This window comes from Paramisgurnus dabryanus, chromosome 23 (assembly GCF_030506205.2).
Source record: "Paramisgurnus dabryanus chromosome 23, PD_genome_1.1, whole genome shotgun sequence".
Lineage (NCBI taxonomy): Eukaryota > Metazoa > Chordata > Actinopteri > Cypriniformes > Cobitidae > Paramisgurnus > Paramisgurnus dabryanus.
In genome coordinates, this window is record NC_133359.1 from 6,555,442 (window position 1) to 6,569,629 (window position 14,188).

The following is a 14,188-nucleotide window of genomic DNA, read 5'->3' on the forward strand; positions in this document are numbered from 1 at the left end:
ATAAAACAGGATGAACGTATAAAAGAGTTATGGGTTTGTTGTGATATTTTTTATGGCGTGTTGCAATGGTAAAGGGATATTCTCATTTTGACCAAACATATACATACAATTCTTAATTAACGCATATAAATCTATTTAGTCCAAACCACAACACTTCCTTACATGCACATAAAACCAGCCTACCTTTTGGTAAAGTGAAGACAAACTTGTTGCGTTTTAAACTATAAACCTCATCCAAACTGGCCTGCTCGATTGTCTCAGTACAGATGGAACTTTCCTCCAAAACATCTCCATCTTCAAGACTCAAATAAACCGAACCAAATCCAGACCCGGACTCATCCAAAAGCGGATTCTCCACTGTCAACACCAACTGATACCGACCTAACTGATTAAACTGTACATTCAATACCTCAAAAACAAAATCCAGCTCTTTATCTTCAATCTTGATGCATGCACGCTGCATTATATGAATATTCAAAGTATAAAATATTCAAATTTTAATTAATGCGAGTGGTTTGTGCTCCCTATAGACACATATGCGAGTTTTGCTCTGTTGCTATAGCTAAAGACACAAGGCCATTGATCTGTCTTTAAAAAGTAAACATATGTTGCAAGTTTATTGGTCTCCTTGACAATTAAAGATACCATAAACCATTATCTGGTGATCTGCGGCACATATGGCAATGCAAACAGGTGGCTATAAAATAAAGTAAACATTAAATGTTTATGCACAGCATTGAAGCACAGAACAATCTGCCCAAACTGCCCCCATGTTAATGCATGTGAAGCGAATGCAGAGCAAGGCATGTATCAATTTCTACCGCCAATGTATCGTATCAGTGATCAAAGGCCGCTGCTTTGAACTTCTGCCAAGAGGTGCCCTAATCTCACAACAGCACTTTCCTTGTGTCTTTTTTCTTCCGAAGTTCATTACCAAGATATTGTGGTCGCTGCAAAAGAGGGTCAAAGTCTGCAGAAAATGAATAGAGCGGTCACATCGACCCTTTTGAAAACACTGAACATAGGGTTATTGAAAAGCTGTAAATAGGTAACCCAAGTTTTTAAAAACACCCGTCACATCATTTACACATTTTACTGAAGGACCATACAGACTATTTCACCATTTCTGCGACACAAAGGGACTTTAAGTGGGAGAAACTGAGGAACGCTTGAAATCAAGGTAAGGAGGAATCATTCATAAATAGTGTTTTGGAAATATGGTTATGTTTCAATTGACCTTTTCCTGTTTTATTATGGCAAACAATATACAGAAATAACACTGAAATAAATCAAGGTAATAAGTAATTTATACATAATTTGCACTATTAATGATTACAATTTTTTATTAAAATAACTTTTTGGGAAATTATATGAAAATAACACAAAATTAGCAAAGAATAGCACTGCGAGAGAAAAATGAAATACACAGATTCAGATCATAAAATGATGTTTAAACACTAAATATTTCATAAACGTCAATAAACCATTTGCATTAGATTAGATTATTGATAACCTCGTGAATAACTTTTGTGGTGACGTAATCAAAGATGCGCAATGTGATGGATGTGTGCGGAGGATCGTCCATTACTGTTTGAAAAGGTCAGGTGTAAGACATTTACAATCTGTCAGTACAGGGTAAGCTGCTTTAAAATCATTTGCGTTTAACAAGAACATGTAATATTTAAATGCAGGTTGCATTTATTATTAACTAGGATACTTACCTTTCGTTAATTATTCCGTCGTTGAGCACATTCCCATAAGCTCTCCAACAAAATATCAAACTTTATCTGTTCAGACACGTAGGTAATACACAAACAGTTAATTGAGTAAATTCACGATTGCAGCACCGGCGACCAGCATCTTATTGTTCGTGAATATGTAAGTAGTTACGTCTGTTCAGCTTCGTGTAGCGCAGACCGATCAGCGACAAAGTACCGCGTGAGCGACTGGAAAGCGTAGCTCTTGAATCACTCTCGCGGTACTTTGATGTCATATGTGAATGGGTCTGCGCACCGCTGACTGAATCCGAGCACACCTAACGTACAGTATATTCACTTAGTGGTGCCTGCTAAGGTAAGCAACATTAGGCTAAAATATATCCACACCGTGGATCCGAGTGATCGCGGGAATGAAATCGTGAGTAAAGTTCTAATATTACTTTCTAAGTAATCGAAGTAAGCAGTGAAGTTTACCTGTGGATAGGGCGTCTGTGTTGGTTTGAGCGGAGGTGACGTCATACATCTACTTGAAATAGTTTTGGCGCCAGTGTGCTAAACGTAATTTCTGAGAAAAGATGACACTTTTCGATAATAACTAAGGCCTAAATTTGATTGAAAAAAATAAAATAAAAACAATTGAAGACCTGATATGTAAAACCCTCTAAGTGGGTCTGACATGTTCTCTTGTAAATAAGCATTTTTTTATCAGACTTGATTCTTCGACGATTTGCGGGAGTAGATTATATCATGCAAGTGAATATACTTTTGAAAGACTATTGAAAATATTCAATTTAAGCAAAAAATTTGCATGACACAAAGTTAAATCCAGCGAGCAAGGACCGCTATGCTTCGCGTTTCGTATACAGCACGTTGTGATTTAGTGGATTTGAAGCAAAAGTATTTGCTAAACGTATAATGCGTGGCAAGACTATTTGGTTTATATTACTAACTCATTTTTGACAGAGTTGGTGTTTAGCGGCTTTTGCATCTGAGCTTCTCTGTTTTCTTTTTTTACATATGTGTTAAGGTTTGCCATGGCCAAATCAAATCACAGATACAAGTTTTATCAACTTCAACTGCATTTCTTTCCCATGAACTACATCAAATTGCAGCAATTGGAGACTTGCCACCTACCTATTGTTATCCTCCTTTAAATGGTCCACTGTCAATGTAAGCAAGCACCATAGAGACTCCCCATAGGTTCTCCCCAGGTCCCTTGAGTGATGGTGGTTGATATGAAGTCATTACATGCAGCATCCATCTTGGCTACGCAGTATTGCCTTTTTAATCAGATTTATCCACGTCAGGAGCTTCATTGGACACTGACAAGATCCCATTTCAGCCAGTATAGATCATCTGAGGACACAACACTACTTCAAAGGCCTCCCACAATGGAGGTCCGTGTCCGCAAATATAGTCTTTGTAGTGTGATTCTGTTGGTGTCATTAGTTTTACCAGCAGCAGTCCAGCATGTTATATGGCCTGAATATGCCAAGAGTATTAATACAGTGTATTATAATTTTTTTTTTTTACAAAAATAACACAGGGTTACATAATATAACACAATATATGGCAGTTTTCTGTCTTGTAAAAACCATTATAGGTTTATCAACAACACTAACATACCTTTATAGCTTTGGTAATGCTGGAGAAACCTGTTTGAAAATAATAGTTATTTTCTATTTTGCTGATGCTACAAGAATGCTGCGTTCATTTTAAAACAGTATTGGGTCAAAAAGAGATAAACCAGCCTGATCTCATGAGAATTCGTACATATTTTACAAGTTGGCTAATTCGTATGAATTCATAAGTTAATCGTGCAAAAACGTACGATTTTTATGAAAACAAAACCTAACCCCAACGTCACATGGGTCAAGGCAAATCGTACAAAAACTTACAAATGTGGTTGTATTAATTAATAAGAATTAGCCAACTCGTAAAATATGTACGAATTCTGGTGAGATAGCGTTGGACAAACCCAGCTGTTGGGTTAAATTAACCCAAGAAATGTTTATATTTGACTCAACAACGGAAGAACCCAGCATTTTGAGTTGAAACAACCCAGCACAACAGAAAAATTTCTTTGTTCAAGATATTTTGAGCAATGTTTATAACCAAACCATTTTTGAGCACCATTGACTTCCATAATAGTATTTTATCCTACTTTCCAACATAATGGTTTGTAATATGTGAAAACAGAGTTTTCATTTTTGTGCGAACTATCCCTTTAAATTTTAATATTAATCATGGCACAAATCACTGACCTTTTACAAACCTGATATAAATAAACCTTTGGGAACATTTCCATGATGAAATCAGGGCACTTTAAAGCATTCTTTGTTCAGCGAACTCTATTTGCCAATCTGTTTTTTCTTTGTTTCAAGAGGTGAATGGGATTTGGGAAGTTTTTCCCCAAGTTCTCAGCATTGTTAGGGATGGATTTTTGTAACCGTTTCTAACCGTCTTTGGCTATAATCCCTGCATAATGAGAGTAACATTGCAGCCCTAATGTTGGTAAGGAAGGTTTCAAAACCAACATACTCGCAAAGTTGTGCAGTCACAAATATGGTGGTGGTCAGCATGTAAACATCTTTATTTAAGGCGTGTTTTATTTAGTATATTATAATACCCAAAATATATCTTATCCTTGACCTGATCTTTTATCCCGCCTCATTTCCACTCACAAGATCATAGCTTTTTGTAAATTTGGAAGGTACTGTAGATGTTATCTAATACTCTGGCTCTGGTTTCTCTTTCAGCCCAAGTTAATTTTTTCTCACAGCTTCCTTTAAGCTTTCAACAATTTTAAGAATTTTGAAAACACTTAGATTGTAAACGACTTGGATTATAGTGTTAGAATCTCAACAGTTTATCTTAATTAAATATTTATCTTTTGAAAACCCAATGCTTCAGTCATAAATACTCCTTTGTCTCTAATACAGTGGCTCCATATGTATGTGAGTAGTATGTGTGGTGCAGGGAAATGATTTCCCACTATCTCACACATTGAATCACCATTGGGAATCTCCACCGGCTGATAACCACACTGGAAGCAAACTCATCCGAATTTCCTTGTTATCACTGGAATATGTAATCACCCAGTCCTGATTCCACCTCCCACACAGTTCCAGCCTCCAAGCAGTTTTATAAGTCCAGCTTTTATAAGTCCTACCTCAACCACTGGACAGCGATTGGAGGTCTACATAATCCCTTGAAACTACAGGTGGTGGGGTCGATCGGCCGCCCATATGTGAAAAACTTCTCTTTGGATTTCTTTCACACCCCTTGACTTTCTCAGTCTCTCTCTCCAGTGTGTTTTCTCTCTCCTGGTTACCAGTGTGTTGGTAATCCTTCAGCTGAATAGGAGATCCAAGTTGAAATAAAGACGTTTTAGGTTGGCATGTAGGAGAAAGGGACCTGTCACATTGCTCTTCACGGTTCTTGGGCACAGTTGTAGCGGGGAACCTAAATAGGACGGATTGACAGCAAGAAGGACACTTTTAGGGACAAACGACTGTAGCACGATCTCGGTTTCGGAAAAAAACTTTTATTTTTACTGTATTAGGAATCGACAGGGCATTTTTTGCATCCCACAGGAGTGTGGAAGACGTCTGTGGAGTGTTTTCTGCATCACTGGATTTCACTGATACTTGTGTTCAATCTGTAGGCTGGCACTATGAGTGCTAAAACCGTGAACGACTACTATGACTACTCGGATTGGTCCCAAGAAGCTGTGCCGACCAAGCCTCCCGTTGAGTATGCAGATTTGCTTTATATGAATTGTGGGGGGTAGCTTAATACTTTGTTCATACTTTAAAGCTTTATTTTATACAATACACTAAAAAAATGGGGTTGTTTTAACTAATGCACTGTAAAAAGTGAAAAATTGGATCAACTTGAAAAAATTACTCAATAGGTAACACCTTAAAATAAGTTTTTTCAACTTAAATGTTTAAGTGACCAATACTTTAAGAGAAAAATTTAAGTTGAGAAAACGTAATTTTTTTAGGTGTTACCAATTGAAGTAATACTTTAAGTTGATCCAACTTTTTACACTTGTGGTTGGGTACATTTTGGACAGAACCAACTGTTGGGTTATAAATAAAGCTATGTTGGGTCGTTTCAGTTTAAATGTCCAAAATGTACCCAACCATGAGTAAAACAACCCCAAAAAATTAGTGTAGTATTTTAATATGTATATTTATATTGTAAATATGATGTGCAATTTTATTTATATATTATATATATTTATTTATACCAAAGGGATGTTGAATGCTTTATTCTGTTTGTTTGAGAAATGTTCCATTGGGTATTAATTATTTTTCAATAACCGCACACCTAACCTTTAAAATGTCTTAAAAATAGGCACCAGAGCAATATTTTTGGTAACCGTGGTATAACCGGAATAATTAACTCCTGTCCTTTGAATTATTCGAAAATCTTATAATTTTTATAATTAATTTATTATATTAATTTATTATAATTCATATATATATATATATATATATATCATTTATTTATAATAATATTTTAACTTAAATGTATGTCATAGAATTACAAATTGTACAAATGTAGACCTTTTAACATCTTTATTTTTAAGAATTTTTTCAAGATTAAATATTGCACATTGATTGCACATCAATGTGCATAAATTGTTTTATACATAATTTAACTTAATTTTTAACTAGATAGCATATATAACTATAGATTTTATCTTTCTCGTCTTGTAACCTGTTATCCCATGCAATGCACTTATATGGTTCCAGGTCTACAGGTGTGCAAACATATCAGCTCATATATTTGCTGAAAGTGATATGCACATCCATCATCGTGATTCTCTGAGATTTGACTTTGATCTCATCTCTGATACTTTTCACGTATGCAAGAGACTTTTTCGACCGCATTTTAGGTTACAAGACATCAAACAGTGAAGCTGTGTCACACGTCGCCCTCGTCCAAGACTCCCTCTGTTACTCAAACCAAACAAAACCAGGTCCTAAAAGTGTCTATTACTGTAAACTCCAGTAGCTGTAACTCTATCCCAAGCATTCCAGTTTTCTCAGAGACACGAGGGTGATCGTGAGCTGGTATTTTACGTCAGTCGCATTGTTTACGGCAATCGGTTTAAATGAATAATCCGCGCTTGAAGTGCTCTTGTTAGTAGTGGTCCGTTGCTCAGGAATGAACAGGATGTGTATGCTGAATATAATCGGCCTGGCTTATGATAAAGACTCTGTGTTTGTGCAATTTTCAGAGTTGTCGCACCATGTGACCCTACAGCGGATGAACGCCTCTTCCACATATGCATTGCTGCTATATCTGTGAGTCTTTTTTAGATAAACTAACTGCACTTTTTTGTCAATATTACTGTGATTTATGTATCTGTACATCTTGGCAACATCCTAACAATGACTCAAAACCATTTAGAAAGAAACCAATTGATTGATGTATGGACAGACTTCCCACTGTGTTTCTTTCCATTTGTCTCTTTTCCTTTCTTTGATATTTGTACAGCCTAAATTCTAATTAACTGTGATGGACCCATGTGGTCTTAATATGTCACCTGCCATCACGCTTCCTAAAAGTGTTATAGGTCACTACAGTTCACTGTTCCCAACCTCTAACCTCTGAATGTGACCCATGGGGGCATGTGATCATCCCAGACAGGGTCAGCATCTTTAGAAATGGCCTATGGTGTAGTTCGATATGGGTCTGTGGTTTTAGAGGAAGGCAGGAAGGATGCTGACAGATTGTCTTGATCTTGTGTTTAAAGCTGGTGATCATGTTGGTTCTCGCTTTGTTGGCCAGACGACAGAAGTTGGGTGATAATCAGAGGGGGATCACAGGTTTACTCAGGTGAGGCTGATTTATGTCCATATACATGTGATGCATCATCTTACCTTTAGAAACCATGACCAGCAGTGTAAATTACATCCCAATGGTTTGGATTTATCTCTTTTTGACCCAACACTCTAAAAAATGCTGGGTTATTTTCAACCCAGCATTAGGTTAAAACGGGACAAAACCGACTTGTTGGGTTGAATGCTGGGTTGTTTTAAACCATTGTTGGGTCAAATATTACGCAGCGCCTGAAAGTAGTCCTCTTGGTAACTTTCAATAACAGGGGACTATTTTCGGGCACTGCATAATATCATTGCGCCTCCTGCAGCCATGGTACGGCAGCAAAGTCCTTGATTATTACGCCAGAATGAGAGTATAGTTCCTAGCCATATCGGCCTAGAACATTTTAACTTTTAATTTTCTGTCGGTTTTAGTACACAATGTAACTACAGAAGAGTCAAGTTTTAAAGAGGAAAAATATTTAAACTCTGTGGTTATTTTTTAGCGCGATGCTAATGGTCTAATCAGATACAATTAATAATGCTAAGCTATAAGTGGTAAAAAGTGGTACCGCCAGACCCAGAGATCGACTGAATGGATTCCAAAACGATAAAAAATGTCTATGTTAAACTTTGGGGTTGCTGGAAAATTAGCATATTTTCAAAAAAGTGGAGTGTCCCTTTAAAGGTACAAAAATATTGGGTTGTTTTTAACCCAGGGCTGGGTAACCATTGGACAGAACACAGGGGCTGTCCACACGGAGACGCGTATCACTGTATACGTATAAATTTGTTATCGTATTGGCGTTTCATCCACACGGATCCGGCGTTTTGGGAGACTGAATCCGCAATTTTTTTAAACCTGGTCCTAAAGTGGATAAATCTGAAACCGACACCCTTGCGGTTTCGTCTGTACAGCCAATCCGTATATTTTGTGAAGCGAAAACGTCATCACATCACGTGTCGTAAGCGTCACACGTAACAGCAACAACAATAACGGCGGATTACGTGATTGTGTTCGTGCTACAGAAGCTACTAAAGCCCACTAGCTTTATTACAGCGAAATCTATTGTTTCTATGCAATTGTGGTGACCAACAAGAGATAATGGACAACACCATACGTTGGCTATGCGCATGCTCAAAGTCTTCTTCTCCGTGTATAGTGTATATCTGTGGCAGAATTACAGCGCCCCATACTGGTCCGGCATATATAATACACCGCTTTCAGTCGGTTTCAGTGGTTTCGTGTTTACGGATTATTTTTTTAGAGCAAGGAAAAAAAATTATCGGATAGGGAATGCACCGGCTTTGTGTGGATATAGCCACATTTCTGGGTTAAAATGACCCTAATAATGGGTTGTTTTAACCCAACTGCTGTGTTGTTTCAACATGGTTGATTGACAATAACCCAGCAGTTGGGTTGAAAATAACCCAGCATTTTTAGAATGTAATAATACACTGCAAAAAATGATTTTCAAGAAAAAAATTCTTAGTATTTTTGTCTTGTTTTCAGTAAAAATATCTGAAAATTCTTAAATTAAGATGGTTTTTCTTGATGAGCAAAATGACCCAAGAAAATAAGTCTGGTTTTTAGACCAAAAATATCAAATTTAAGTGATTTTGTGCATAAAACAAGCAAAACATTTTGCAGTGTAATCAAATTTTTCTTAAATTTTCTTGAATTTAGTGTTTAAGAAAAATGTTCAAGATTTTTTGCTTACCCCATTGGCAGATTTTTTGCTTGTTTTATGCACAAAATCACTTAAATTTGATATTTTTGGTCTTAAAAACTAGACTTATTTTCTTGGGTCATTTTGCTCATCAAGAAAAAGCATCTTAATTTATGAATTTCCAGATATTTTTACTGAAAACAAGACAAAAATACTAAGAATTTTTTTTCTTGAAAATCATTTTTTGCAGTGTACATTTAAATTTTTTTGGAAAATTGCCATGTGATACAAAATTATAAAAACATTGTTAGAAAAATAAAAATGCCAAAAAAATGCAGGATATAATTTTTGTTTTCATAAAATGTTGTATTTCTGTTTTTTTTTTCCTTAGCCCTGTAAACTTTTTAGACCACACGCGACACAAGGGTCTTGCTGTAGCTGTGTATGGCGTTCTCTTCTGTAAGCTGGTTGGAATGGTCCTCAGTCACCACCCATTACCATTCACTAAAGACACTGTGAACAAAGGTATGAGATGTCTTACTTGATGAAGTGGTGAAATCCCTTATATGGCTTTATTTTATTGTGTGGTCTAGCAGTTAAGGCTCAGGGCTGATAGCCAAAAGGTTGCTGGTTCAATTCCCGCTAAGAGCGTGATATGACCCATCACTAATATACCCTTGAAAATGGCATTTAACCCCAGCTTTCTCCATGGGAGTTGTTTCTGTAATACGGTTTTAGTGACATTTCATTTAGCAACATTGAGGGCACTGTCCCTGGTTTGTGCAAAGCCAAAATCAAATCTAAGAATACTATCTTAATCACGCTGTAACTCAATGATGAAACCTTTACTAAGATTTCAGGCCACCAAAGCGCTTGGGAAATTTACTAGTTTGAAGAGATATCTCACAAGGTATAGTGTCTGTCTCTGCATCTGTGATATCAAATGAACAGTCTCCCTATTCACAAGATGGCACCTGCCCAATGTGGACTCGGTTCACACAAGAGGATGAAAAATAACACCCTGCCTGCTCTTTTTCCCTCCGAACTGCTAGTCCTTCTTATCTGTGTTTTGTAATGGGATTATCTTCTGCATTATTTTGTTGTTTGGGCAAGCAGGGCCTCAATAGGGTAGACAAAGCTATAATTGCCTTATGCAAGGTTTTGGTGTTTTAATGAATGCATTTTAATATGTAGGTCTGTTAGTGTTAAAGGAGTAGTCCACTCTATAGATGGGGCCCATTGACTTACCATAGTATTTTTTTTCCTACTATAAAAAGTCAATGGACCCCATCTTTAAAGTGGACTACTCCTTTAAAGATAAATGGTTTTCACAATGTTGAATCCGTTTTGAAGTCATTTTGGGAAATAATTTAATGGTAATAAAAATGACAACACTGCAAAAAATGATTTTCAAGAAAAAAAATTATTTGTATTTTTGTCTTGTTTTCAGTAACAATGAGGCTGTTTACACTTGGCATTAACATGCGTTTTCGTCGATCGGATCACAAGTGGACGACGTTAATGCCAGGTGTAAACGGTGTTCAAAACGTTTTGAGCTCGTCCACTTTCGACCACTTTCAACCACATTCAGAGGTAGTCGAAACCACTTTCGATCGGATCGCTTTGGAGTTGCGGAACGCATATGTGGTTGAATGCGTTCGAACCCCCACACGCGACCGCCTTCTCTCCGCCCATTTATCTAATCTGAGGTATTAAACACAAGTTTTACGTCTTTTTTTGACTTCTGGCGTAAACATACGGTGAACAGCGCTATTTTTAGCCTTTCATTGATACAACTAAAGCGGCTGATCTCCGTAGTTTCGTTTTGAAAGCGTGTGAAAGTTGCGCGATCCTATTTCATCAATTGCGCTGAAAATTCAGAGAAAGCTCCAACATATAAACGTACAAAACAATATGTAGCATGTATACTTGCTAAACAAGCAGTGGACTCCAACATAATATTAGTTTGCGTCCATATAAACTCATAATTACTCCCGCTCGGGTTTGAATGACAGCAGAGAGACTCGCCCACCGTCTCACAGACCACCCCCTCACAGTATTCAGGACAGATGCGGTCGAAAGTGGACAAAAGAGACGGATTTAAATACCAGGTGTAAACGTAATGTGTCTCTCTCGTCCACTTGTGATCCGATCGATGTAAACGCATGTTAATGCCAAGTGTAAACAGCCTCAATATCTAGAAAATTCATAAATTAAGATGCTTTTTCTTGATGAGCAAAATGACCCAAGAAAATAAGTTTAGTTTCTTGACCACAAATATAAAATTTAAGTGATTTTGTGTATAAAACAAGCAAAAAAATCTGCCAATGGGGTAAACAATTTTTTCTTGAATTTTTTTTTAATTTAGTGTTTAAGAAAATTGTTCAAGATTTTTTTGCTTACCTCATTGGCAGATTCTTTTGCTTGTTTTATGCACAAAATCACTTAAATTTGATATTTTTGGTATAGAAACTAGACTTATTTTCTTGGGTGGTTTTGCTCATCAAGAAAAAGCGTCTTAATTTAAGGATTTTTTTTATATTTTTACTGAAAACAAGACAAAAATACTAAGAATTTTTTTTCTTGAAAATCATTTTTTGCAGTGAATATTAAAGTCATTTTTGCTGCAGACTAAAAAGATTTTTGTATTATATTATAATAAAAATATTTTATTGTTATTTAAATAGTTTATAGATGCTTTTAAAGAAAAATGCATTATTTTACTAGGAAAGCTAAAGTAACCTGAAATTGAATCAATTCAAAAAATACCCTTATATTTAAATATTTTGTGTAGTAGTCTTGTTTTTTTTGGCATATTAATTACCAGGCCAGGCGCCATGAGGGGCCAAAAGGTTTCATTGTCCCCTCCGATCTGAATTGTGCCCTCTTAATTTATTTTTGGTATTTATTGTAAGGTTTAAAAACTAGGCTTTATACAAAATATATTGTGTGTTTACAAGACTAACTGAAGTGGGTTTTTATAATGATAATGGGTAATGTGTTAAAACATAAAAGTTTGGCTTCAGTCACCTGATACTGCGTTTGTGTGTGGACGAACTACCAAATCGCATAGAAAAAGGTATGGTTTTTAAAATACCGGTGTTTGTGTTGACAGGGTCTAAAGGGGGTCGCCCCCGGACACACAGCTCAGCATCGAGCAGCACCGCGCCGTTCTAAAAAAATCGAACACATTGTTGTCTATGAGTATACTGTCCGCGCCGCCCAGCTATGACTCAGGAAGTTGCAGAGCGCCACTCACATAGTTTAACATTAAAAAACATCATATTTGTCCCAAATCAATAACGATTAACATTGGCTTCTAACGTATATTTTGCATTTTGAAGTAGACGCTATCTGACGAAGCTTGCGCTATTTAATGTGCACTTCCTGTTTACGATACCTCCGAGTTGTCCTAGACGCGACTCGACGTGGCGCGATGCAGCGCGTCCGGTGGGCGACCCCCTTAAAACCCATGGTTCATCAATTCCGTAAGGGTAAATATTCTGTCAAATAAAATTATTTTAAAGTAAAATAATAAACAAAAACAAATGTCTTATTCAAAACATATATAGTATGTATTTTAGGATGTTTGAGACATTTTGCTTACCAAACTTAATACTATGATCATAATAGTGAACAGTGTAGATAACATAATGTGTTTTATTTGAATGTATTATTTTGTTATTTATTATTATAGAGCTTTGGCTGATACTGGCCCTGCTGTACTACCCGGCTTTGTATTACCCTCTGCTGGCGTGCGGTACACTACAAAACAAGGTTGGTTACGTCCTGGGCAGCATGCTATCATGGACCCATTTTGTAGTTCTGGTATGGCAGAAAGCGGACTGTCCCAAAACGCCACAGGTACGAGTTCAGAGTGATGCACTTTTCATAAACATTATGTATTTTTAGAAATAATGTGTATGGTATTTTCAGTATGGGTTACTTTGCAACCATGCCTATTTATATTTGGATATGCTGAATAAGACCCCTGCTTCTGTTTCAGCTTAACTTCATTAACATCATCTCATGAGTCCCAGTTTTGTTTTCACAATCTTCTCATCTGCTAGATAAATTTGTTCTGCTTCTTCAAAAACTCGCTATGGAGATCACTTCAGTTAATCACTTTAGTATTTCTCAAAACAGCCTAGTATTACAAAATTACTAAAAACATTTGGTGAACATAAAATTTTAGTTTTTATCCTCTGAAATATAAGTTTTATTTAATTGTGCTAAATGCTACTGCATTGATTTTGTACACTCATATTGGAACCAAAGGATTGAATTTGAGAAACTTTCTGAGTGAAACGGTTCTTGATTATAGACATTGAATTTTTTTACATTATTTTAGGCTGAAGTCTTGTTTGGTTTTTGACATTAACTCTTGGTGAACAATCATGATTGATTTTCACGTACAATAAGTGTAAGGAATTGTGGGTAATATTGGAATAGGCAGACGGATGATTACACAGGTTTGATGTTATTTGACATTGATTTGGCTGCTCTTTCTCTATGTCTGCAGATCTATAAGTACTACGCGCTGTTCAGCAGTCTGCCTCAGATTGTCTGCCTGGCTTTCCTCAGTTTTCAGTATCCACTGCTTCTTTTCAAAGGCTTAAAGAATAAGGAGAAATCAAATGCCTCTGAGGTGAGAGGGGAGCATATTTCCAAAAGAAAATGTTTATGGGTTATAGTTTTTATTGATCTTTCTGTAATCAAGGGTACGGTACTGAAAGGGCAGACTTAAACTGTATTTGGCCTGATATTTCTCAAGAACATAAAGAATAAGCCTGGTTTCTCCCAAGGTTTATCTCCACAAGTAAAAATTTGGTTTGTTGCGACCGTCACCCTGTTAGGGTTAAGGTTTGGCGTGCTTGCTGGGAGACTGCCGACATTATAGGGAGACTCCAGTTTTTTTGAAAAGGCTCATTTTCCAGCTCCTCTGGAGATAAACATTTGA

The 14,188-nt window shown here is 36.5% G+C and overlaps 1 protein-coding gene across 1 annotated transcript in view; it reads left to right on the forward strand.

Annotated features, from left to right (window-relative positions):
• Positions 1-1,562: 1,562 nt before the first annotated feature.
• The window catches only part of stra6 (signaling receptor and transporter of retinol STRA6), a 30,033-nt gene continuing 17,407 nt past the window's right edge, over positions 1,563-14,188 (forward strand). Inside the window, exons 1-7 of the mRNA XM_065292162.2 lie at positions 1,563-1,635; positions 5,386-5,474; positions 6,973-7,039; positions 7,492-7,574; positions 9,620-9,753; positions 12,926-13,092; positions 13,751-13,876. Of these exons, the coding sequence (XP_065148234.1) occupies positions 1,564-1,635; positions 5,386-5,474; positions 6,973-7,039; positions 7,492-7,574; positions 9,620-9,753; positions 12,926-13,092; positions 13,751-13,876 (738 nt within the window). The 5' untranslated portion in view covers position 1,563. The remainder of the gene's footprint in view (positions 1,636-5,385; positions 5,475-6,972; positions 7,040-7,491; positions 7,575-9,619; positions 9,754-12,925; positions 13,093-13,750; positions 13,877-14,188) is intronic.